Source organism: Anolis sagrei, chromosome 3 (assembly GCF_037176765.1).
Source record: "Anolis sagrei isolate rAnoSag1 chromosome 3, rAnoSag1.mat, whole genome shotgun sequence".
In the NCBI taxonomy this organism is placed as follows: Eukaryota; Metazoa; Chordata; class Lepidosauria; order Squamata; family Dactyloidae; genus Anolis; species Anolis sagrei.
The window spans coordinates 202,065,282-202,093,267 of record NC_090023.1 but is presented as its reverse complement, the minus strand read 5'-3'; the positions used below and the strand labels follow the sequence as shown (position 1 = coordinate 202,093,267).

The window sequence follows — 27,986 nt, the reverse complement described above, 5'->3', positions numbered from 1 at the left end:
TTTTCTGGGAATGGAGTCCACCAAAACAGAGGTCTATTTTTTTTATTAATGGAAGAGACTATTCAGCTCGGTGATGGCATCAGTATGTTCAGAGATGAAACATCTGCACCACCTAGCTGTCATATGTTTAACACACAGTTTTTGTATCTTAACATACATTCATTTTCAACTTCAAATTCATGGAGGCAGTTGGGTCAGTGTACACAGAGTGAGAAACATCCCAGGATATACCATTTGAGCAACTTCATGATTTATCCCGAAACTACTCAGTGCACAAGCAACCCAGCCTCTGTACAGGTCTGTCACATGCAAGCCATCCAAAAATACAAAAATAAAAACAAATAAACCCCTTAAGTTTAAGTCACAACTGAGTATACTCCTTTCAACTGTATTTGTTAACCAAATGGCACATCGAGGAATTTCTAAAATAACATTTTAAACAATCTGGTTAAAAAAGCATTGGGCTAAATATTTCTAGACTTTAAAAAACCCCAAGTTCTTAACACTCAGATACTATACAACTTATAGGACCTTCAGGTAGGTATACAAGGTTGTCAACCAAGATATTTACATAATGAGTAACACAAAGCAAAATAAATCAGATTCTAGTGACATAAGGATTGAATTACAAGTTTATGAATTTAAAATTAAGGCTCTTTGTAGAGAAACTTTTCATTTTAAATAGTATTTAACTTTGGAAGTGTCAGACTTGCATATTCGTGACAATTCCACTGCAAACAGAGCAGAATTATGTTCAGTATTATGTAACAAAGCATTACGTTGAATAATTACATTGCTACTTCTATGTCTGAGCATGCTTTTGTACATTGTAGTTTGGTACAAACTTTCACGTAACACAATGAGTATGGCCACCCAAGTGCCATACTTTTAGAAATCCCAAATCAAAAGCAATTTTGCACTTCAAGCAAACTAGAAATTTTTTAATATGCTCCTGAATGTGGATAGCAACTATTTGCTCAAGTATTGCAGATAACAATGTTTTCCAGCAAAAGACTGAAGCATTTATATTATGCTTCAGTTTCTTCGAATCATACAGAAAAAAAGATAAAGAGTTATTTCCATGAGTATGTCTTCTGATGGCTCTGTGGTTACTGAAGAAAACACTGTCTTCTTTGATGTAATGTTTGGTCCACAGTCAAAACGCCAGGTTTTAATGTTCAACTAAAAGCATCTTTAATGTCATTTTTCTTAAAATCTGTGATGTAAAACACTAAAGACAAAAAAAATGGAATGGTAATCTAAGAATCAAATTGTTAAACAATTCCTCCTAATATACCAAAATTTGAAGTCAGAATTGTCTTTATTGACTTTATTTTAAACTTTGTACATAAAGAAAACATGTTCATATCCATCATGAACACAAAACTTAAAAAGGTGTAACTAGAAGATATTTGTGTCCTTCACCAAAGCAAATGCTGTGCTAAAGGTTCCAAACAGTTTCCATTTTCAAAATAAATATTCTTTCCCCCCCGCCAATGTCTATATTCCAGTCTTCAGAATAATCACTGGAAATTGAAACCTATTTTGAAATCACACTTTTTAAACAGAGTCCCAGCTCACTGTGTTTGGTAACTTGCCATACCATATCCAGCCTGATTAGGTATTACAGGAGCCGCTTGTCCTTGGGCGGGTTGAGCACCAAATCCACTCATCCAGGCTGCAGATGGCGTCTGACTTTAGTGTGAGAGTGAGAAGAGGGGAAAAAAAGGCAACAAATGATTTATCAGGAAAACCTATCAGCAACCAAATTAAAAGATATATTTCACCTACAATTTGGAGACACTAGTCTCCACACCAAATTCTGTTCACTTAATCTTCAGGATGCTTCACAAAACTTCTAATATATTGAATGAGTTCAGTCACTCTATTCTCACACCTATCTATAACAAGGCAATACAGTAGCAGATACACATCCATTATGTATGCTGTTTCCAACAACAATGACACTACAACAGCTTGGAAAGGTAAACCAATGCATCGATGAACTTGTTAGATGTGAATTTTGATCATTAATTTAATAAATTTTGAAATGGTATTTCAGGAAATGTCCCTCAAAACTTAGTTTATAGCCTTAACAGTCATGGTAAGATGTTTCTTTTTTTTCCAGATTATTAAAAAAAGTACTGGATGATAACAGAAAATAAAATAATTTAGTAATCCATACAGTCAGAATTTGTCTAAATATGAACTGCAAAGGTTGCCTTTATAGATGACATAGACAGGCAGAATGTGTTCCTGTTGATTCTGACAGACATCCCCAAGGCTTTTAGTGCCATCAACGATGGTAGCCTTCTGGACCACATTATAAAGAAGGGACTTGGAACACTGTTTTACAACAGCTCTGTTCCTATCAGGTGAAGTTTCTAAACCAGCGTTCCCCAAACAGGGGTCTGTGAGCTGGATGCGGCCCTCCTAAGTAATTTCCCTGGCCCCACCCTAAACTTTAGACTTAGGGATACCTTAAAGCTGAAACCACTTGAAGGCACACAACAACAACAATCCTAATTAACGACTACCTCATCAGCCAAAAGTAGGCCCACACTTCCTATTGAAATACTGGCAAGCTTATGTTGGTTAAAATTGTTCTTCATTTTAAATATTGTATTGTTCTTTCATGTGTTTTTGCACTGTGCATTTGTTTGTGGGTTTTTTTTCCAAACTATAATCCGTCCCCCCAACAGACTGAGAGACTGCAAACCAGCCTCTCTGCTTTAAAAGTCTGAGGACACATGTCTAGACCATCTTTAAAGGTAGCTCTACATGGGACACAATGCAGTACCCAAACCTGGATATTATCAAAACCGTGAACCTAGCCCAATAGGAGTTCAGCCCTATCTAAAAGCAGCTTCACATTTCCGTCAAGATAAGCAGATTTTTCAACCTATATAACTTCCATCATTTCTGGAAAGAGTTTCAAACAAAATAATCAAATGTGAATCACAAAATCCTCAGCGTAATCTCTTCCAAACAACCACGCAAACCCACTATCTCCATCCTATTCCTTAGACGAAATGCAGAAGGATAAGACAGGTTATCCTTTTAAAGCCAGAGAAGTTCAGCAGAAATATCAGGGCCATACTCTCCACTTCTGTCGCACCCATCAAGGCAGATTCCCTTCTCCAGCTGGCCAGGAGCTGAACTGAAATGGATTTAAACAGTATCTTCCAAGATGGATTATTTTGGTTATTTCTGATTATTTTGAGCATAACATAGAACATATGGGAAGGAATAAACTCTTAAGTGTATTAATATACTTGAACATGTTTGTAACTGCTGTATATTTAATCAATCTGAATCCATTTAATTATTTCAATGACAAAAAATCAAAGATTTCTCTACAATATTGGAACAAATTAACACATTTTAGAGATTTCTCTCATACATATAAAAAGTGTATAACTTTATATTTAGTTAGGAATAGAGAAAGCCAGTAACAATTAACAATAAAATGGAAAACAAGTTTGCATGTTTCAAAATTAAAGACTATAAACATTTGAACTCCATTTACATTTATTTCAAGATATTAATAAAAAAGTAATAGTCACGACAGTGACTAGCCTCGAATCAAAAACTTAAAAAGTATTCAGCTTCACTAGAAAAAAGTGATGTCAAATAAGACACTGGCAAAGACTGTGTTCCTGCATGTGTCTTCAAGTCACCTGTTGACTTCTGAGAATCACACAAATTTCATAGGTTTTTCTGAGGCAAGGAATACTCAGAGACAGTACTGAAATACTGCCTACAGTACCTGATATTTGCTAGTTGTCCCTCATCCAAATACAAATTGAACTGACACAAAGTAGTTTCCAAGATCAGATGAGATCTGGGTGCCTGTAGAGTGTTTAGGTTGTCCCAGTAAAGATTACAAAACAGAATTTACACCCTTGGAAAAATGCAAATACAAATACAAATATGAAATGGAAAAACTTACTCCACACCAAATCCTTGCTGATTCCATGCTTGTCCATACATTCCATAAGATGGGACTTGCCACCCATTGGTCACGTATTGCCCGTACTGTTGTGGATTCCCATACACTTGACTCCACTGTCCCCACTGACTGTAATCTACCTGGTGGATGATAGAAAGATTCTATTTCAGAAAAAAAATATCTAGCACTTAGCACTAGTCACCAACTGTTTATCAGAAAGAAGAACAGAAATTTAAGACTTACTGCATTTATCCCCAGAATCCACACACTGATTTCACTCACTTGTTCAAATGCGGTCAAAATACCTAGGGGAAACCCTTTATCACATTAACACTCCAATTACCTGTTGGAAGTTTTTTGTCATATCAGGTGATTCTTTACCCCAATAGCATTTAACAACGTGCCCTTCAATTGTAGTGCCATTGACTGAAACAATAGCATGTGCTGCACTTTCATGAGTTGAAAACCTAAAAAGACATTAAGAGAGCTTTTGTTACCATAAGTAGAGTGACATGTCCTCTGGCATTACCTTTACAAAGTTTACAAACGATATGCTACCAGTCAAAGAGAAAACTGCCTTAAATCACAAATATATTAGTGTTGCTTTGCTTGTCCTCCTTTCTGCTTACAGCCTTTGGCATGGATCAAGTGGGACTAGGCAACATTCAAACCTTCCATCTCCAGGGATGTAACTTAGTGATATTCAAAAACTTCTAATATAAAGTCGTAACTTAAGGATTCAAATATTCAAAAACTTCTAATACAAAGATGTGTTAAATAATGGAAAAAACAAAAAAGGATATATACACAACTTCCATTGTCATAGCATTTTTTTTGCTGAATTCTAATCACACACCTTTATTCTAGATTCAAAAAAGGTAACCCCCCTCCCAAATTCTTTAGGCATAAATGATTTTAGACAGTCTTTTCCATATATTATTTTACTATATTATGGGTCCAAACATGTGATATTAATTGGCCTACCGCACAAATGAATAGCCTTTTCCTGGAAAAGCTCTTGTTTCCAAAATTTGTCCAAAAGGAGAAAACGTCTGTCTCATCAACTGATCTAAAAATGGTAGAATTTTCTGTTAGTTGCATTTGTGCTAAATGGCTTCAGTAACTGTGCTGGAAGTCTAAACATGATTATTACCTGTTAATCCAGAAGCAATTCCTCCACAATACACTGTGCAGTTTTTGGGGCTTGACTGATTTACGACATCTTCAAATCTCAGTTGTTTTGTGGTGCCTGGAAGAAAAAGACTTTGTAAATTATTGCTATTAAGTTATTTGCAGAAACTGCAAGTATGGGAATATTAGCATTCTTTTAGGAATACTAGCACTTACTTCTATGGAGAAATGGCCTAGAATAATATAGTGTTTTATAGTCTAGTGCTCAGGTGGGAAGTGCCTGGAATAAAATTTTACTAAAGTCAAAAAAATTATCATGCGTCTTATATCACAATGTGAAGGGACCTTAACAACTGCATCATTTCTGTAAGTAGCTAGTAATGTATTATATCGTCTATATCCATTATAATGGTGTATAGTCACTTTTTAAAAAAAGACACTGGCAAAGATACAGTGAGGAAAACTGTAATTAACAGAATTCGTCATTTCAGTACCTCTGATATAATAAATTTTGTAATTGACGCTTCTGTTTTTATGTTTGTTTTATGGCTGATATAATAGGCTGTTTACATTTTATTCTATCTAGTTAAGTTATAATTTGTTTCTATGTGCTGTGGAGTTTAATTTTTGTTATTATGTGTCTATTAGTTGTTATGTTCAGCGAATGAATGTTTGCCTTTTTGTGATTGGAATCCATCCTGAGTCCCTTCAGGGAGACAGGGTGGAATATAAATCAAGTTTTATTATTAAGGTAAAGGTGAAGGTTTCCCCCTGACATTAAGCCCAGTCATGTCTGACTCTGGGGGTTGGTGCTCATCTTCATTTCTAAGCCGAAGAGTCAGCGTTGTCTGTAGACACCTCCAAGGTCATGTGGCCGGCATGACTGCAGGGAGCGCAGTTAACTTCCTGTCGGAGCAGTACCTATTGATCTACTCACATTTGCATGTTTTCGAACTGCTAGGTTGGCAGAAGCTGGGGCTAACAGCAGGAGCTCATGCCCCTCTCCGAATTCAAACCTGCAACCTTTCAATCAGGAAGTTCAGCAGCTCAGTGCTTTAACCCACTGTGCCACCAATGGTTAAATTCTATCCATGTTTATTTAGATTTTTAAAACTACATTTCCATGTGATGATGCCACATGAGCAACATCTACTATTACTATTCAATTTTGTAAAATATCAGTTTTAGATGGACCCACCAACTCAGCTTCTCCTGAGATTACTACATTATAACTTCAATTATTCTTGTGACAAATAAGCAAAACCTCCAACAATATCTCCTGTGCTGAAACTTTCCCAACCTCAATATAGATTCTTTCAACTGAAAAAAGAACAAAAAAATGCTTGCTTCAGGCTAAAGGATCTTAGTTCTATCAGATAACTTCCTCATGCAGGCATTAATACAAAGCAAAAAGAACACAAAGCATTAGTGGTACTTGCTTCTAGACTTGTCCTGTGCTTTCTGGTGAAAAGTATTTGTATTTCAGTGGCTTCGTTCTAACATGAACTACTGAAAGACTTCGCATATCTTCTGAGCCAACCAGGAATTATACTAAAGACAAGACCAATTTCTTTAAGGCTGTTTTGAGATTTTTGTTAAATTGGTTTACATATGAAAACATAAACATGTTTCCAGTATATATTACAGTTGATAATAAAACACATGGCATTTTGAATAGTTCTGATTCCAAACAATTGATTGGGCCAAAACTGCCAAGAGATACGTGAAAGACAAATTTCCTCCTTTTTGTCTGAAATATGAAGCTCAAACAGGACTATGGTGTTACTCTGTAAGTTTTTATATTATGTGAAACAGGTCCCCACTTCTGGTTCCCATTAAAATATAGGACTGAAGTTTCATCCCTGTCCACCATCAATTCACTTACTTTCTTGTGTACTTTTGGGGGCAGGCGGCTTTCGTGTTGCCCAGTTAGTCCTGATTTGACGACCACCTAACCACTGGCCTCCCATGTGCACAATTGCATTTTCTGCATCCTGCAAGGAAAACCAAGGATTGGTATCAAATGGAAAAGAAAGGCACTTTTAGGCAGTAAATGTTGGAGTTCAAAATCATAGAATCATAGAGTTGGAAGAGACCTCGTGGGCCATCGAGTCCAACCCCCTGCCAGGAAGCAGGAAAATCGCATCCAAAGCACCCCCGAATCGCATTCAAAAGCATGGGTTCAATTAGTTTATCCATACTCTCTCTTTCCTGGATTTTGATCACTTTGGAATCTTTAGGATGGCCAACTATCTTTCTTCATGACTGCCAAGTTTTCCAGGGCGCAATTACATGAAACATCTTTGTCAACTTGGCAATGTTAGAGAATGTATGAAAACTCAAGTGAACACAAATACCCATTTCCATACTCATAAGCTATTCTATCCAAAACCTCTCCTTCTCCCATGCATGAACTGCAAAGTCAATTTCCATCTAACAACTAAAAAGTCTTTGAAGTCAGACACTACTCTGTTTTAGCACAAAAATCAAGTGTAAGGAAGAACTCTGTGTACTTTATAAATTCATAGCCTCCAATCTGGAAACAAATTATGTACATAGTCATTATTTTCTCATTTGCTTTACTTTTAATAATGTAGTTTCTAAGTAGTTCACTGAAGAAATTAAAACTGAAGAGTGATGTTTTCCAAATATACACATGCTTAAGTATCTCACAAATATCAGACATGAGACAAATTCATTCATTTGTCCTGTTCATGCTTATTCTAATATGAAAATCTCTTTTGTGTATTATGCTATAGCTTTTTCTGTTATGTGAGGCTGTTTAATTTCTTCAGCCATGGTTTTAGACAAAGTCTGTCTCAGTGACAGTTTGAGATTACCATCTGGGTCAACTATAAAAAAGAATAAACCAAGAGTACTAAAATACATAGGAGTACTATATATATTAGAGTATAAGCCGACCTGACTATAAGCCGAGACACCTAATTTACCACCAAAAAAATCTGGGAAAACGTATTGACTTGAGTATAACCAGAGGATGGGAAATGCAGCAGGTACTGGGAGAGGAAGGCATCCCTCTAGGCACAGCAAGCCAGCTGTTCTTTCTTTCCCTTTTTTTTTTCTTTTCTTGGGTGAGGGTTTTTCCTCTTCCCTCCTCATGCGTGCTTGCCTTTCTCCTCCCCTCTCTAGAGTGCCTTCTTTTCTCTTTTCTCCTTGTGTGCACTTGCTCTTCTCTTCCCCTCGCTAGAGAAGGGAAGAAAAGGCAAGAACACACAAGGAGGGAAGAGGAAAGAAGGCACTCTAGAGAGGGGAATAGAAAGGCAAGCGTGCGCAAGGAGGGAAGAGGAAAGACCCTCACGTGAGTATAAGCTGAGGGGAGTTTTTTCAGCCATAAAGGGGGCTGAAACACTCAGCTTATACTCGAGTATATATGGTAACGCTGCAGGAAAGCGGATCAACAAAAATCTGGAAACTTTCTGCCACCACCAATGCCCCCTCCACACAACAGGAATATTTTTCACATTATCGATCTACTAAATGCAAGCAAAAATCTGAAATTATCCACATGGGTGGCTGAAGATAAATGGTCCAACTGAGTTATATGCACAAAATCATTAAACATATAGTATAAAATTTAAAACATAAATGACTTTTGTGCTTAGGCTTGGGTCCCATCTCCATGCAAATACAGGTATTCCAAAACCTTCAGAATCCTGCAGATTTCTGGTCCCAAGCTATAAGAGATATTCATCCTATACCAGCAATAACAAGGCTTTAATAAACCACATCTCAATATGAAATTCTGCTCTTCACATACTCAACACTCAAGATATATATAGAAAGATGATTTACAGTAGCACCCATTAAGCATTTGCTTGTAATATATCACATATTTTGAATTAGTTTCACAGAGAAAGATTTTAACTTTTGATTACTCACTAATTTATTGTAAAACGATACAAAGCCATATCCTTTTGATTTTCCTGTTGCCATATCTTTAACTACCCGTGCATCCCTGGGAAGAGAAGCACAGTTATATGAGGAAAATATTAAATATTTCCAAAATAAAAACTAAAAGGAACCACACACACGGTATTGTGAGCATAATTTTCCCTATTATAATCTCAGTAACTCCTATCACTATCACCATTCCTATACTCTCCCTAATCCTTCTTTACCTGTTAGAAAAAAGCAGTAGGACAAAAATAACATGTAATAAACATGCAACCTATCCATATAACCTACACTTTCTATAACTAGACTGTTCAGATCTGAAATTTTTAAAAGGAACTAAGTTTCCTTTTCTAATACTCTATTGGCTAGGGTTCACTAAGGTTCACTGTTCTATAAATTACTGTAACATTTCTAACTATTTTTACCATGCATTTTCTAAATAAATGCCCTCTGCCTAGTGATATTAAATATGAAATATTAAAAAATTGAAAAAGAGGAAAAAAATAGGAATTAAAAGGCATACATGGCCTGTTAACAGATTTCTTTATTTTTCTTGGTCAATTCTCTACCATCATTTTGGAGTTTGGGCAGCTGTAAATTTTGAAAAATTGACATTTTCAGAAATTTAAGAAAGGAGAATAAAACTAACAACAATGCTAAGCACACCAGTACGAAAACAACAAATTTTACACATAAATTTTAGTGAGTAAGTTAAAATGATTGGAAATATAGAACTGCACTGAATATAGAATGTTAAAATGTAAATACTAAAATATGTATATATAAATAATGTATAATAAGAATAAATAGAAATGAGAAAAAAAATCTACAACTGAGTTCCAGTGTGCACAGTTCCTTGCAGTTAGCTTCAAGATCCTGTCCATTCTTATGAGCATTTCTGTAAAATAATCAGAATGCTATTACTTTTAATTGTGACTTGGACTTTAGAAAAACTGCAGGTCTCAGGTATAAATAAAGAGTGAGAAATAGCAACCTGTATTAAACCTTTTTATATTGGCTCATAAACAGTACTACTTACCACACTGAGATAAAAAGCAAAGTAAACAAAACAGACAAAATAAGATTTATGTTTCATTTGTAAATATGTACAGAATATATAGAGAGAAAAGATTTATTTTTATTTTTAGAAGAAATATATTCCTGTAAAGTTAACACAAAATGGTCAAGTTTTGTTGTAGAAGCTAGATTATGCAACAAAGAAGACAGATATTGCTACAACACTTACAGGAAAGCTTGCAATGTTAAAATGTGCAGTTTAAAAACTATGGATATTTGGCAATTAATCTCAATTTATATTGGTTTATACAAAGAAAAGGTATGTTTAGAATTGAAAAACACTGATGTAGTTAAAAACTTACCAGAAAGATGTGAGTTTTAATCTCCATAATCAAAAGCCCTTAATAAATGCCACTTTCAAAAGAATACATGCATACAACTGGGTTTTATAATTTGCTATCCTACATAATATAATTTCTCTGCAGTTCAACACTATCTATATAATCAGGAAAGATATAGGATACTTTGGTGCTTCTAACATGTCTTTATAGAACTCCCAAAACACAGTTTTATTCATTTTGCCACCCGCAAACACATTGCAAATGTTGAAAGCACCCAGCTTTCAAAAGATACTGAAACCATGTTTATATTTGTATGGGACAATATGATACAACGCCCACTCCCACCACAAGATCACCACAAACTTTAAAGGAACAGTTTGAACAAAGTTAAGGACATTAACTATAAACAGAACAGCAATCTTGTATCATGACTCTTTCTGTATGAATGGTTTAAAGTAAAAACTATGGTACTTACGATATTTTGCCAAAAGGAGCAAATGCTGACTTGATATCTTCTGTTGTTATTTCTGGACTTAAATCTCCCACAAACACATGAAAGTGATCTAAAGGAAAACAGAATGTAATTGTTATTTTTAATTCAGATAGATCTTACGACATTTAAGCTGTGTCGTTGCTATATAAAAACATACACAAACCACTGTTATTGTTTTGCAACTCATGAACTATTTATGAAGATGAGTGCATTTCAAACAATCTCATAAATGTAATAATAATAATAATATGCTGCAAGAAGTTCATGCAGACAGACTACAAGCAGAGGCATAACACCGTTGCTCAGATGATTCATTGGAACTTGTGCCACAAATACCATTTGCCTGCAACAAAGAACTGGTGAGATCACAAGCCGGAAAAAGTTACAGAAAATTAACACGTCTGGGACTTCTGAATTCAGACAGAGTTCTGGAGCACAATACTCCTGACCTCACGATCGTGTTAAAAAACAAAGTATGGGAAGTGTCCGACATGTGACCCAATGCAACAGCCAGCAGAGTGATCCTGTCTTCTGTGGACTCATCTTGCTGTGTTTCAAATAATAATAATAAATTTTCATTTGTTACCTGCCTCACGAGATGTGGTTAACAAATCACTAATTAGGATATTTTGAGAAAGAGAGACACTGTGCAAATGTGAAGAGATTTAGCTACTGCACAAAGTCAAAATGCAAGAGAAAAGTGGCAAAATGAGTAACTAGTTGTCTTTGGTATAACTGTTTCAGCAAATTAGTGTTACTTACTTGATGTATCTTTTTTCTGGCTACTTGGTGTTGTTGCCCAATTCACTTTTACCTCCTGAAAAGAAGGAACAAATAAATACCAACATAATTCTAGAAAGCAAGCATCAACCAAAACAACAAAAAGGTTTATTTACTCCTTATAAAACATTGAGTTTAATCTAAGAACAGAATCAAAATGTTTGCCAGGAGTCATAATTAACATATTCACTTCACTTGCTACATCTTTTTTTCAATGCAACATACCTTTCCCAAAATTTTTCTCCCATTCATTGCAGCTAATGCAGCAGCTGCATCCCTGTGTTCATAAAATTCCACAAAGCAATAAGGATCATTGCTTGTATGCTGCAAAACAGAAAATCCAACAGAAGAGTTGACCCTTCTGCTATCGGGTTGCTGAGAAGAAAATCCGGGAAAATATATTACTTAAACTAGAAAAGAAAATGTAATTATAAATGCTGATAAAATAACTATTAAGAACTGCTGTCCGCACCACACTCAGTGCTTAATAACATTCACAAAACTGCACTTGTACTCCGAATCTAGAGATGAACATCAAATAAAACTGTAGGTTTATTGCTGTAAACCAGAATGTCTCTTCCAAACTGAAGCAATGTTAGTGATACCATTGAAAGAGGGAATCCATTATCTGACAGTAATGATCTTAGACTCACAAATGTGACACCAAGGTAACAAAACAAAACAAAGAACACAGCAGGATATTGACCCCCCCTCCCCCAGGCTCCCCCCCCCCTTTTGCACACATTGGACTGGATTCAAAAGAGGCTAGGGCAAAAACAAATCTTTCAAAAAGGTTTTTAGGCAGGGATTATTACCTTCATTAGATTGGGTTGTGTATGTACAGATTTCCTTGTTCCTTTTAATAACTCACTCTGTTCCTGGATATAATACATCAATCATACTAAGTAGTTGTTTGGAGTTGACAGAAAAATGATTATGGACTTTTGTAAGGCAACCATGAAAACCATGGGGTAGATCTCAGTACTTATACAAAAATAAACTACTAAATCATATATTTTCTCACATATCTTCAGACTGATATGAAGAAAATTAGAGGCAATCTATACCTAAGTCTTACATGATAGAAGAATCTACTAACACAGTAGGTGGTAATTGAAAAGAAGTAGGAAAATTCCTTGACTTTCAATATGAAACCTTATTAGATTTATCATTACGAAAACCTTAGCTCTGTAAGTCAAAGATGGGTAACTTATAGACTTTTAGAGGTTGGATAGTAACACATTAGCAATCTCTCACAAAGACAGGAGTTGCTGTCAAATATGTGAAGAACTGCTAGAGCACATGATGCCCCTATTAAAACCGCTACATTGGCTGCCGATAAATTTCAGGTCCCAATTCAAAGTGCAGATTATCACCTATATATCCCTAAACAGTTTGAGTCCTGCCTATCTTCATGACCACATCCCCCGCCCCCCAATGAACTGACGCGAGCTCTGCTGGGGGGGGGGGCAAGGGAGAGGGACTTCTCGGTGGTACCCCCCCCCCCGACTTTGGAACACCCTCCCCAGGGAGATTAGACAGGCCTCAACACTTTCCTTTCGTAGGGAAGACGTGGCTTTTCAAACAAACTTTTGAGAATGTTTAGTCCAGTGGTTCTCAACTTGTGGGTCCCAGGGTGTTTTGGCCTACAACTCCCAGAAATCCCAGCAAGTTTACCAACTGTTAGGATTTATGGGAGTTGAAGGACAAAACATCTGGAGACCCACAGGTTGAGAACCACTGGCTTTGTCCCTAGTTATTCTGCGCAGTAGTCGCACATCCTTGCACTTTATCCTCTGCCCTCTCTCCACTGTTGCAGCTTGCACTTATTCCATTCCTATTATTTACAGCATGTTTACGGCAGCTTACCACCACTGGTTGATGACCTCAGTTTTTCTTTGTCAGTTGATGTTTTTATATGCATATGTGTTTTATTTTATTGTATTTTATATTGTGCTTCATTTTTAAGTTTGTTTTTAGCCACTTTGTGCTGTCTGTAAGCCGCCTCGAGTTCTTTGGGGATTTTGTGGTGGGATATAAAATAAAATTATTATTATTATTATTATTATTAAGTTGCCCACCTCCACTCCTAAGATCTCAGAAGAAGGAAATCATACACTTCGGAAATGCACATAACATTCTGCATGCACACGAAGGACTTTGCTATTCTCCAGCCAATATGCAACAGAGTCCTGATTCAAAATTTTCATTGAAGTTTTAATGTTCTATACCTCCTACTTAAATTGTCAATAATAGAATGAAAATCCCAGGCAGAAATCTTCTTCACCTTTTGTTAAATAAACATTGAACATAAATCTGAAAACTATTTCTGAATTCTAAAGAAATATGTAATTATAGGCCAAGTTCCAATGCTTACAGCCAACATCAGTAGAACCAAGATTTTATTCCCACCCTACTGAGGCTTTTTGTGGCATCAAGACCTGTTCCAGACTGTTCTGACCACTAAAGTAGATTTTAGAATGCACAGGTGGCAGGAAGGACAGGGTTCCCAATTATTTGGCTTAGAATATGATCTTATAAACATACCTGGGGGAAAGCGCCACTGAACTCTATAGGGCTTATTTCTTAATAAACAAGAATAATATGGCATTGTAAAGACTGGAGTCCTAACACAATATTCTAAGTATCAAAACTAATAAATAACTTACTTTTAAAATGAAATAATACTTTATATGAACTATGTAGAATACCTTACCTCTGTTATCATTTTACAGCTTTTGCAGGGCCCGATTTGACTGAACAACTGAAGTATAAGCACCTCAGTAACATCTCTGGAAAGATTTCCTACATAACTAGACAGACAAAAGAAAACATAGTATTAATCCAAAAATACATTCCTTGCCAATGATATTCCAAATAGTTTATGAAAATATAAGTTCCAAGTTTTATAAATAGAATGATGCTATCCAACGCTACATCACAAACAATACTGGTTGAGCATCCCTTAACCAAAATCCTTGATACTAGAATTTCAAACATGAAATTAATTTCATATACACCTTATGCACAATAGCTTGAGGAGAATTTTGTACACAATATTTTAATCATGCTGTAAATAAAACAAAATGTATGTACATTTAACTCTTAGAAAACCGAGGTATTACTACCTCAATTACCCATGTGGACAATACTGGAATATTTTGGAATTTCAGGTATGGGGTGCTCAACCTTTATTAAATAGTCAATTGCATTTAAAGTTAAAAGGATGTCATGCCAGTAAAATAGCCATAAATTATTAGACACCCAAAGTGTGCAGGAAGAGCCAATACTGAATGCACCTATGCTCATATAAAATGTTGATTTTGAATCTTTGAAGAACACAAAAAAACAGGCAACCAAAAAAAAGCCCTAGAAACCAAAATAATATCACTTGTAATTCAAGATTTTAAGAGAAGCACATACATGTCATTTTTTAACATACATATACAAGCATCACCTTAGAAGATGGCAAGAAAAAATTACTGGTTCTGTGAGGAAATCTTCCAAGGGAAAAACTTGGAAGAGTTCTTCACACCTGTATGGATACTTTAACAATGAACATAAATACCACCCTGCTTATGCTGACATCACTCAAAAGTACTCTCAGATATCTGGAGAATGGGCAACAGTAATGTATATTCAGTGAAGTTTCCTTCTGAGTAATCATTTATGACTGTACTAAAAAATCAAAACTTCTGTATCTAGGAAGTACTAGTGTAAAGAATAAATAAATATATTTCAAAAATAAAATGATGCAGCATGGTGGGGTAGAATCTTCAACTCACATACATCTATTAACTAATCACACATTTCTGGAAATTCCAAAGTTGTAGTGAAATAACTTTTTCAGATTTTTTTTTACAGAAAAAACTGAATAATTGAAAAATGCAATGATCATCCACTCAAGTACAGACGGATATCCTTTTTCTTAGTTTAGGAATATAATAGTCATGAAATATGCTTTGCATGAAATTATAGTGTTTGATATTGTAAAAGTTTATTCAGTATATGAAGTGGCCTTTTTAACACTACAAGGTCTGAAATCGTAAGGGATATCTAAACTACGAAGTATATCTTTGGTTTTACCAGTATGCAGACCAGGTAACCTCCATGACCCCAACCCCCAAAATCCCATGACATCAACATTATAAAAAAAACCAGATCAAATTATTTTGTCTTTACTAGTTCTCCATTAGTATCAAAGCTATAACACAGGAACCCTGATCCATAAGGAGAGGAATGTTGCTCTTGCATCAATGAATCATTCACATATAGACACATATAGACATAGGCAGTCCCCAAGTTTTGGACAAGAAAGGTTTTTTAGGTTTGTTCTTAAGTTGAATTTGTTTGTAAGTTGGAACAGATACTTTTTAAAGTGTAACTCCAGCCACCTTTTTTAAAACTCTGGATAGCACAGGGAAGGCTGAACACCTCTGTGGTGTTTGTTTTGCTGTCTCTGCCCCTATTCAGAAGAGTTCACTTTACTTTCTGTTCCTATAATAGGCTTATATAAGGCTTATATGACCAGTGACTTCATTTCACATGCACATACAATTTTGAATAAAATCGCTGCACATATTGACCTGAGTCTAGAACCAAATCTTCTATCAAAGAAGAAATGCCCAAGAACACATTTACTTTGTTAACTCAGGTATACCTGTAAATGTACCCCTTTACATAAAATGAACTGATAAAAGGAAATCAGGATTAGGAATTATAGTAATCTGACATTTTATTTTAGATAAAAGTATTTATCTTGTATAGTGTTTAGAAATACTTTTGGGAGTAGTAAATAGTACAAACACCTAATAGTAAACATTTTATTCATAATTTTGAATCTACATTTTCAATTTTTCTGAAAAATTTGGAGCACTCGACCTACAATTTTCCTGTTTTTTCCTGGTCTCCCATATCTGGAGTCTACTTTGATGATTAAACCACCTGCCATAATACATATCCTTGGCTTTAAAGCGTAGCAAGACTTTTCTGTAATAGATGAACACAGATTCCAAGCATTGTTGTGATCTAGCTCAGGTAGATCACTTTTCTTTTGTTCAACTTTCATGAAGTGTTTCCACATGTAACCTCTCTGTCCATGTTTCTCCTCCCTCAAGGCTCCTAAGATTACTTTACCACACATAACACTTTGCTCCTACGTTTAGATATTGCTGAGACCATGCAGACCTCACAACAATCTCAGGTCATAGTTCATACTGTTCTTCTGTTAACACCAAAAATTTTTTTTTCTTATTCTTTTATCTAGCAGCAGACAATATGCAAAGATGGCATGCTTTAGTAAGTATTTATTTACTTATTAAGTATTTCAGGGTGACAGCTGCGATTTCTTTAGAAAATAAATCCTCTTCAAAGTGCTTATTTGAATACATTATGCTTTTTAATGATTATAGGAGAAAATAAAAAAAGTTTATGAATTGTAACTAGACTAATAAAAGAATTAGATCATAAAATATTTGTTAGTGTTATAATGGCATTAAAAGGAATACTGTATTTTAGAAGCCAACTGGCCATTTGTTTTGACTGGTCTACCTTTAAATCAGGCATCCTCAAACTACGGCCCCCCAGCTGTTTGAGCCTTTGGCTCCCAGAATTCCTGACAACTGAATAAGCTCATTAGGGCTTCTGGGAGTTGGAGGCCAAACTGCTGGAGGGCCACAGTTTGAGGATGCATACTTTAAATGAAGAATCACAGAACTCCTGTATCTACTCAGCTGAAGTTGCCACTGATCAATTATGAAAGTGGCATTTAAACATCTTGTAAGACTCAGTAATAAAATTTAAGACAGAGAAAGATGTCAAAAATGAGTTGTGCAGGATCTGACAGGCAATGAGTTAGTATGTTCTCTGCATAAGGCTGCAAGGTCAGCATAGAAATGAAGTGGGGTGAAATTCAGGAAGAAGAATCAACACAGAATATTAGCAGCTGCCTTCACACTATTACTCAATACCTGTTACAGCCCTGAGACTAGCTGTTTTGTTCTTGTCTCAATAATTTTGCTGTAAATAAAATGTTAACCCTACAAACCACAAGAACCACTAATATCTCTACAATGAAATATGCTAACTTTCAACAGATACAAAACTCATTTTCAGCATCTATGCTTAAAAAACCAGGTAGATTATTCATCTTTGAACTACAATTGTGAATTCACAAAATATTAAACTAGATGCAATCAGCGTGAACAACCTTATTAAGCTGCTATTTCGCACAAGACAATAATGTTTGCTTAAGATGGTTCTTCTATTAAAATCTCAGGTGCTTTGCTAATTGAGGAAAACTGCTACATCAGAATTTTTAATGTAACTCCCTTGCACCTAAATTCACTTGCAAGTTTGAACCAGAATAGGTCACTGACTCAACTGTTGAATGAAAGATCAAGACTCATGTAAACCTTTCTGATTCAATGGGCTTGCTCTAGTTGGGATGAGGAAGTGAATACTAAAAATATTTGGTATACTAAAGGCAGTTCTTTAAAAAAGATGTCTCACACAAGATGTGAAAGATACCTGGAAAAACATATACAAAGTCGAAGATGTTATTCAATACAGGATAATCTATAAGCCTTTCTTATGAAATCACATAGTAGAAAAATAAAGTTTTATAATAATTAATTGCAATTGGGAAAATGATTGGGAATATGAAGACAGCCTACATTAAGCACAAAATGTATTTTCCTTTCTGTTCTCAAAAGGACATTTTAAACCTCAGAAATGTTTAGTCTGACTTAGTTATCATAATCTTGCAAAAGACTGTCATACAGGATTTTAAGTAAACTAAGTAATTGTATAAAATCCAATTTTTCTTCCAACTATTTCCTAAGAACACATAATTTGCAAAACCATAAATAATGAAATAAAGGCATATACTATACCTCTATAGGCTGTCTCCCTAATTCATGAGACATCACTTATGCTGCATTGACAGGCATAGTATAGAAACCTAGATAGATAACAGAAGTAGTTTATATTCTGACATATATAGGTTCCAATACTAGGTACTGTTCTGCATATGAAAAACATTCATATAAACTCCATAAAATAGAAGGAAAATTGCCCAGCCAATAAAATAAATTCAGGCAGGATGACAATACACACTTACCTCACTTGTGAATAATTCCTAATGAATTAATTCAAATTAAAAAGTAAACAATTACTAGTACCACACTGGTAATTTATGGAGATAGAATAGAAATAAATCTATCTACCTTACATGATGAATGTTTTGCATTTATCATGTTATGATCACATTTTGACTTATATAATATGACCAACAAAGTGAAACCTGGGTCTTTTAGTATGCTGACTGCAATTGAATTATTAACAAATGTTCAACATGGAGGAAGACTAGTTACAAACAAATACGTAATGTAGTGTCTGAAGATGCCAGTCATAGATGCAGATGAAACATCAGGAGAAAATGCTGCTAGAACATGGCCATATAGCCTGGAAACCACAGAACACCCCAGACAATTAATGGCTTATAAGATTTACAACTGAGAGTTTAAATAATCTTTTCAAAGGAAAACCAAGAAGCTTGGTTATGGTAATCAGCTTCTTCTCTCCCATCATCCTAAGCAGCATTCAGGGTTCCTAGTAGCAGTTCCATATTTTTGATGAGATGTAGTAAAGAGCTGTTAAACTGAACAATTTTAATCCAAGTTCTTACTTTATTGCTTGATTGCATCATTTATTATTCTTTAGGGAAAGCTATTATGGACACTTTTGTAAGACTTGTGGTAATCGCCTACACAGGCTTGTCATTTTAAAATGCTTGACGATAAAGGGACCAACATTATTAGGAATCAAGTGGGACATTCAAGTGCTACAATTTTATGCAGAAGTAGCAGAACCACAAGCTTGTTCCTCAATTTTCTAACACTTAAGGAAGGTGGTGATTAGAATTGATCTTGCCCGATTTCAAAAGTTAAATGAGCTCACACTTGGTAAGTAGTCCAATGAAACCCCACAAGAGAAGACCAAGACTCTCCAGTTTAGGGATAAGAATTAATCTCATCTGAAATGTATGACAAGTTGTACCTGACACGGCTAGGTATAAGGCAGTTTCCTATGAAAGAACTCGCAAAATGTATTTCAAACACTCATGCACTAACACATTATAGATACTCATGCAACCACATGCTTGGTATTTTTAAAGCTTTAATTCCTCAAGATATGGATCCAAGAAAAACCCTTCATTACAGAACAAAAAATGTTTCCATTAAAAGCAAAGCCAGTTAACAGTTGATAGTTCTCTAAGTTGCTTCTGCCTTTGCTTTCGCATCTTGCTTTTTGTCAATGTGAACTTGACTCCTAGATTGCATCTTTACATCCTTCTTGCCATGTTATTGCTAGACTTCAGCACAGTGTAACAAAAGAATGCGCAGCAAGACCCACACAGTTACTGTTGTAGTTCAGCGTGATAGTAACGTTCCTACTACTGGTAGGAGAGAGAAGAGGTCTGCACAGGAGTCAGAGGGGGAACAACAGCGGAAGCGCATTAGGGAAATAATCATGGCCCCAAGTGATTCTGAGACGTTTGAAGGCTTCTCTGACTGTGAAATGGGAGATGGGGAGGAGAGCAGGGGAGTAAAGAGGGCTACTCGCAATCCGGAGTCCGATGAGGAGCTTCAGAGGAAGCGCATCTGGGAAATCCGGGTTTGAAAGGAGTGGTGGGTCTGGGAGTGATATGGGAGAGGAAGAGGAGCTGGATTGGACCCGTGTTCAACAGATTAGGGACATTTGTAACCAACCCACCTCCAGTGATGAATTTGAGGCGTTCACTGGGGATTGGCAACCGGGGAGCACTTGGCAAGATCTAAGTCTTGGCAGATGCTGGCAGGGGTGGAGGGATGCGCGCTCGGGTTCAGCTGCGGGGTTGGATGTAGCTGAGAGCGATGAGGAAAGGGTGGGGAGCTCATCATCCTCTAATGAGGAAATCTAGGATAAAAGTGGGTTCTGGTTGAATGATACTTTGCAGAAGGCAAAGTGTCTTTATGGGACATAAATCTTTGTTACTGCCAACTCTCGAGCTTGGGTCCTTGGCTACAGCTTCCAGTGTTCCTGAATTCCTGTGACTACTGCATTCCAGTGTTTACATTTCTCTACGGCTTGACCACGGACCGGTTTGACTATCGCTTTTGGCTTTTTGGACTTTAAACTCTGCTAACTTTGGGCTTGAACATCACATCGTTTTTGGGACTTCGTTTTCCATCTTCTGTGACTGTGTTTTTGTGCTGTGTCAATTTTCAAGCAGATTGCTGAACTTTGAGTTTAACCCGGATTAAACAGCGTTATAATCCGGATTATATTTTTGTTACTGGTTTCGTTGCGTTTTTGATGCCAAATTGCTACTTTGACTCTCTGCACTGAAGTTAAGTGCTTTAAAAGACTATTTTTGTACAATAAAGCTGTGTTTGAACTCTTTATCTTGTGTTTGGCTCTACTTAAGGCTTCTGGGTCTTGACAGTTACGCTATTCGCCTATATGTCTACTTCTTTAAAAACAGGAGACAGTTTCTTATTTACACATGAACTTGCATGATTTCAAGTGTTCTTCTAGCATCTGTGCACCATTTCCAGTTCACGTCGACTTAAAATCACAATTAAAATATACATTAAATAAGAATACAGAGAAAGTGGTCATCTTTATATAAAACACCCTTTGAACAAAGCAGTCATTTAGGAAGCCAAAACTTGCCACTGAAAAATACATCCAGAAAGGAGGTTTCTTGCATTTCATGGTGCAAAGTGTTCCACAATATGGATTTAAAGTTACATAATGTGATAGATGAGAATCATGCAAAAATGCCACACGTAAGTGGTTCTAATCTTTCCAGTAAGTATAGTTTACTCAAACATTATCAGTCTAAGTTCGCAATTTAACTTCTATAACCATAGTTCATTTTTAAGATACATAAAGCAAACAATGCAAGTAGTTGTACTGTTCTGGCAAACAAAACAAAATTCTAGTAGTGACATATGACTCACACACACACAACAAAGTTATGGCAACTGTTCGTGCAAGACCAAGTGAATAATCCTGATCTCTAATAGTGTGCTGTTTATTTACTCAAAAGTCCCACTGAGTTCAATGGGACTCATGCTCAGTAAACACACTGTATTGCAGTTTGAACACCTGGGTCCTATTCTTGCATCAAGACATCAGAAATCGTTCAACTACAAGGCAGAAAGCAAAGGCACCAATTGAGTACTATAAAGCAAAAGTAACATTTTGAATAAATTCAATTCTGCTGAAACTCCCTAAATTCTCATTTATTAAAAAAAAACTTGAAGACAAGGAGTAGAAATAGTAAAGTAACTGGTTATGCTTCATTTTTAAATACAACCATACAATAACCATTTACCAATGTATGCCAGATGGATGCAAGCTGCATCCCAGTTACATCCCACTCAACCCTCCTTTCCTTGGGCCTGTGATTCTTTTTCTTTGTTGATGTATTGTGCCTTCAAATCATTTCCAACTTATAGAAACTCTAAATTAATCTTATCATGGAGTTTTCATGGCAAGATGTGGAGGGCGGGGGGGGGGGGGGGGTTGGGTGTGATTTGCCAAATGTCATGCAATCAGTAGGTCTCCATGGCCAAGCTCTGAACTCCAGTCATAGTTGACTGCTCAAATCATGACACCATGCTGGTTCTCTAGCTTGCCAACAAACTAACATTCAGAATTCAGGCAATTGAGCCACTTAGGGTCATTGCATAAAGATCCACAATAATTAGAGTAAGTTGTTTCCAAACATGCAACCAAAGCAGAAATAAAGTTGGCCAAAGAAACTGTATTATTTTGTTGAATGGGAGAGGGAATGGAAGACATCCAAAATATTCTGAATAAACAATAGTGTGCAGGTACAACTGCACCAGGGGCTCCAATTTTGTTTGCTTTGCATTTAATGATTGTTATAGTCCTACGTTTCGGGGACTCTGCAGATAGGTGGCTTCTTTTGGCTGCAATCATAGGGCAAGCCACCTGTCTATTATAGTTAGGTTCCCTGGTCCCGCCGCCTTTTTGGGGTTTTGGAGGGAATACGAGCCTTTTTGGTTCAGTCCACACAGAGCAGCTTTCCATACAGGACATGAAACCAAGAGCTCCTGTAGAAAGCTTCGTCTTCTACAGCTTGGCCGGGGAGATACAGCCCCACAGCCTGGCTGAGGATCATACAGCCTTACAGCTCCTTTGCTGAGGGACTTCAGCCAGCCATCACCGAAACCTGAACTCCTTTTTCCCTGGAAGTCTACAAAGCTCTGCTTGGTAAGGGTCTCTCGCAGAAGCCAGAAGCAGTTGGTACCGGGTGTAGGGGCTCTACGCCAACAGAGGGAAAGATTAGATTAAATTAGAAGTTAAGGATTTCCCCATTAGTTACAGTTAAGAAGATAGTGCCTGTTCCCTGTGGACAAGATTGAAAGAGCCTATAGACTGTTAAGAAAGCTTTAAAGTACCTGTTTGTTTTCCTTAATAAAGAACATTGTTGAACCTTTAAGCAATCTAAAGACTCTGTGTTTTAAGGAAATCCAAAGGCCTTCAATCTGAGGCAGCCCCGGCATCCCGTTGGGCACACAGAATTTATGTCCTGTCTACAGCCTGATGTACAGGACCAGCGTGCAACAGCATAAATAGAAACTGATCATTTTAAAACATAGAAAAGATTACATTCTCAGCTCACCCTGTGTGAAACTAAACCTATAGAACGTTGAATTACAGAATGCATTTGAATCCAGCTTTGCCAAATGCAGGCCAAGGTAGCCATACACAACAAAAATGAGATTTCCAAATTTCCACATTTTTGTTTCCAGTCATCAAGGTAGGAAGTTTGAAAATTTGATGGTAAAACTATTAAATGTCCAAAATCAGTATGATTTTAAAATGAAGTATTTTCTAAAGCAACTGCATCCTCACATCTAAAGATATTTATGAGCATACCATATTCACTATTATCACATCTCTATCTCAAAAAGGAAGTTATGTATATTATTGATTTCCATGCTTTGATTGCCTTCATTCGTTTTCTTCATTTTCCCCCAAAGTAGCTAAAAACACTCAACTGCTTCAAAATGTAAAAAAGATTTGTGCAACAACTGCTTTATCAGTCTTTGTTAGAATTTTTTAGTTATATGTATTAGGCAGAAGCACAGTGAATTAACACAAGAAACAATATCAGTGCTCCCAAAAAAAATCTCTTTTTCATAAAAAAGAAAGGGGAAACGGAACATGAGAACTTAGAAAAAATTGATTTTTTTTCACAGTGAAATCTGAAACAATTGCATCACTTTGTTCATAAATGCATTTTTTTCTGCAGGAAGGAGGAAAAAGAGGTTTTTATCTGGATTCATATGGGAAGAATACAGTTCACATTCAGTTTCCCAAATGAAGAAAACCCTGTGTCATTTTACTTTTATTGAACAAAATATTTCCTATCTCATTTAGATCTCTGACTTCTCTTGTTTGACCATGCCTTCCAAAGAATCAGCTTTCAAATTTCCTCCTCATTCTACTATCTCCACTCTGCATCACTATACTTGCACTATCATTTAAATTATGTGTCTTCAAGTCATTTCCAACTTATGACAACCCTAAGGCACAGGGTTTCCTTGTCATGATTTGTTCAGTGTGGGTTTGCCTTTCATTTCCTTTGAGGCTGAGAGTATTTTTGGCATATTATAGTATTCCATTTTATTCTCTATAATCTTTCATCTTTAATTTAAGATATACATCATCTGATGTCTCTTTGCAGCACAAGTTGAGTATCCTTTATCCAAATACTGGAGGACTAGATGTGTTTGGGATTGTGTTTGGGGTTGATTCAGTTTATATATTTGCATATACATACATAATGAGATAATTGAGAGATTGGACACATGCCTGATGGTAATTTCATAAAATATGTTTTTGTGATTTTGTGACAAGTTTTAGTACATCGAACAACCAGAAAGCAAAGGTTTCACTACTGTGGCTACCCAAGTGGATGCTTTTAGAGCAATTCAGAATTCCAGAAAAAAGATGCTCAACCTATATTAGATCCATATGGGATCTCTATTTCTTCTCTGTTCTTCCTCCAGTTTTTCAAAAAGATAGACCTGAAATTGCTACGTCTCTGCAACCACGAACTGCTCATGAATGAAGGTCTTGCCTCTAGAAGCCTCTCTAAGTGTACAAACAACTCTTAGCCTCAGTCAGTCAAAAATGGTAAGCTATTCTCCATATACAGAGTTCTTTCTTAGATTTGTCTCTGACTCAAAATGGTATACAGATTAATCTTTTCCAACAAGTTCAGCAGAGTGGTTAGTAAAGCTCATTAAACGGTTTGCAATTTTTTGTGTATTTGTAACTTGTTGTCATCGTGAAAAACACTGCTTTGAAATTAGGTCAATCATTTTTAAGCACCCTCTATTTTGAAATTCCAGATAAGGGATGCTAAACCTGTATTATAATCAAATAGTATCTCCCTTTCTTCTCCCCTCTTCCTCCAGTTTTATTATACGATATTTGGGGATTCCAGATAAGGGATGCTCCACCTGTATTTGATCCATATAGTATCTCCTTTCTTCTCGCTTCCTCCAGTTTTATTATATGACATTATGGAATTCTGGATAAGACTGGGAGCCAGTGTAGCTGCTTCAGGAGCAGAATAGTAGTACGATATTTGGGGACTTCAGATAAGAGATGTTCAATCTGCATTAGATCCATATAGCATATCCCTTTCTTCTCTACTCAGTTTGATTATACGATATTTGGGGATTCTGGATAAAGGATGCACACAACCTGTACTAGATCCATACAGTATTTCCCTTTCTTCTCCGCTCAGTTTTATTATACAATATTTGGGAATTCCGGATAAGGGATGCTCAACCTGTATTAGTTACATATAGTATTTCCCTTTTTTTCTCTGCTCAGTTTATTATACGGTATTTGGGAATTCCGAATAAGGGATGCTCAACCTGTATTCGCTCCATATAGTATTTCCAGTTATTCTCTGCTCAGTTTTATTACACAATATTTGGGTACTCCAGATAAGGGATGCTCAACCTGTATTACATCCTTATAGTATCTCCTGTTCTTCTCCCCTCTTCCTCTAGTTTTATTATACGATATCTTGGAATTCTGGTTAAGGGATGCTCAACCTGTATCAAAACCATAAACTATCTTCCTTTCTTCTCTGCTCTCCCTCCAGTTTTATTATACTTATTTGGGGATTCTGGATAAGGGATGCTCAACCTGTATGAGATCCATATAGTATTTCCCTTTCTTCTCTGCTCAGTTTTATTATACAGTATTTGGGTACTCCAGATAAGGGATGCTCAACTTGTATTAGATGCATATAGCCTCTCCCGTTTTCCGCTACTTGTATTATACGATATTTTGGAATTCTGGATAAGGGATGCTCAACCTGTATCAGATCCATATAGTATCTCCCTTTCTTCCCTGCTCTCCTTCCAGTTTTATTATACAATATTTGGGGATTCTGGATAAGGGATGCTCAACCTGTATTAGATCCATATAGCATATTTCCCTTTATTCTCTGCTCAATTTTATTATATGATATTTGGGTATTGCAGATAAGGGATGCTCAAACTGTATTAGATGCATATAGCATCTCCCTTTCTTCTCTGGTTTTCCTCTAGTTTTATTATACTATATTTTGGAATTCTGGGCAAGGGATGCTAAAACTGTATCAGATCCATATAGTATCTCCCTTTCTTCTCTGCTCCCCCTCCAGTTTTATTATACAATATTTGAGGATTCTGGATAAGGGATGCTCAACCTGTACTAGATCCATATAGCACCTTCCTTTCTTCTCTAGCTTTATTATATTCCCCAGCACTTACAAGTATGGCCCATACAGCCAATCAAGATGACTGACAGGAGTCTCCCTGCTGGACTGGCAGCAGCGCATGTACAACTCTTCCCAGCGCCAGGATACAAGCCGTGGGAATGCGAGGCCTCCTCACAGAAGAGACTCGCGTGGGGCATAAAGGCATTTTGTTACGTTTTGAACTACGTCCCCTGCTGCTCGTTCTGTGGGCCTCGCCGTTCACGTGTGTCTTCGCGTGGGAGGCCAAGGTAGAGCAGTGAGGTAATGGGGCGGAGGAGGAACGCCCTCCTGTTCACGTTGGACACCTTCCTGCCGTCCAACGTGGGTGTTTAAAAAAGAATAAAGCCTGACCCAAGATTCATCTGTTTCTCCTTCTTCGGCTTTATTGCTCTGGTGTCAAAGGGCTCGCTCAGTTTCGCCTCCTCAATGGCTTCCTTCCACAGGGGAGGCCTCTCTCCCTTTCCCTCCTCCTTCCTCCATTACCAAGCAGGTCCCCACCCCACTCACTCACAGTGTCTTGGGCTGCCCGTCGTCTTCCATGGCGGCGGCGGCGAAGGGCTGACCGGGCCCCTCACAGAGGAAGGCCGCGGGAGAGGCTCGCACACGCGGCAGGGAAGGGCCCGAGGAGGCGCCCGGCTCCCCAGGCCCGAGACACAGAGAGAGAGAGGCCGGGGAAAGAAGGAAGGAAGGGAGGAAGGAGAGGAGGAAGGAAAGGGGGGAGGGGGCCAAGCCAAAGACCCACAAAATGGCCGCTGCCGCCAACCACTCAGGAAGCCACGCACTGCGCACGCGCGGCCCACCAAAGCCGCCCCCTCCGTTTCCTGCCGGGGAAAAAGGGCCAGAGCGCCACCTTTTGAGTCCTCCACCTTTGCGGACTTCAACTCCCACAAGCCTCGGCGAGGCTAGCTGCCGGGAAGGAATTCTGGGAGAGGGAGTCCGGAAATTCTGGAGGACTACGGATTGCGGAAATGCTGCGCTAGAGCGACCCAGGAGCTGCGGCTTCCGGTGTTTTTGAAGTAGGCGGAGAGGCGGCTTCTCCATTTTGGGCGGCGTGGGAGGGACGCTGCTGAATGAGCCCCAAGGAAGCTGCGCTTTATTGACCTCTGCGTCTCGGGGCCCTTCCACATAGACATATAACACAGAATATCAAGGCAGAAAATCCCACAATATCTGCTTTGAACTGGGTTATATGGAAGTGTGGACTCAGGGCCCTTCCACACAGTGATTTAACCCAGAATATCCAGGCAAAAAACCTCACAATATCTGCTTTTAACTGGGTTATATGGCAGTGTAGACTCAGGGCCCTTCCACACCCGAATATCCAGGCAGAAAATCCCACAAGATCTGCTTTGAACTGGGTTATATGGCAGTGTGGACTCGGGGCCCTTCCACACAGTCATATAACCCAGAATATCCAGGCAGAAAATCCTGCAATACCTGCTTTGAACTGGATTATCTTGGAGTCTGCACTGCCATATATTCCAGTTCAAAGCAGATAACCCTATATCC

The 27,986-nt window shown here is 37.3% G+C and overlaps 1 protein-coding gene across 4 annotated transcripts; it reads right to left on the bottom strand.

Annotated features, from left to right (window-relative positions):
• Window positions 1-27: 27 nt before the first annotated feature.
• Window positions 28-27,263, bottom strand: TIAL1 (TIA1 cytotoxic granule associated RNA binding protein like 1). 4 transcript variants are annotated; one of them, XM_060768531.2, is made up of 14 exons: window positions 26,989-27,074; window positions 18,523-18,590; window positions 14,346-14,442; window positions 11,855-12,004; window positions 11,612-11,666; window positions 10,832-10,919; window positions 8,984-9,059; window positions 6,969-7,077; window positions 5,106-5,201; window positions 4,937-5,021; window positions 4,296-4,419; window positions 3,953-4,092; window positions 1,604-1,695; window positions 28-1,231 (listed from the first exon to the last, which is right to left on the bottom strand). In XM_060768531.2, exons 3-14 carry the CDS (start codon window positions 14,355-14,357, stop codon window positions 1,179-1,181), a joined length of 1,080 nt encoding a protein of 359 aa, XP_060624514.1. In that variant the 5' UTR covers window positions 14,358-14,442; window positions 18,523-18,590; window positions 26,989-27,074; the 3' UTR covers window positions 28-1,178. The 4 variants fall into 4 exon arrangements, with proteins under 4 accessions (XP_060624514.1, XP_060624515.1, XP_060624512.1 ...); XM_060768532.2 differs by lacking the exon at window positions 18,523-18,590 and having other exon boundaries at window positions 26,985-27,263; XM_060768529.2 differs by lacking the exon at window positions 18,523-18,590 and having other exon boundaries at window positions 26,989-27,106.
• Between the last annotated feature and the right edge of the window lie 723 nt (window positions 27,264-27,986).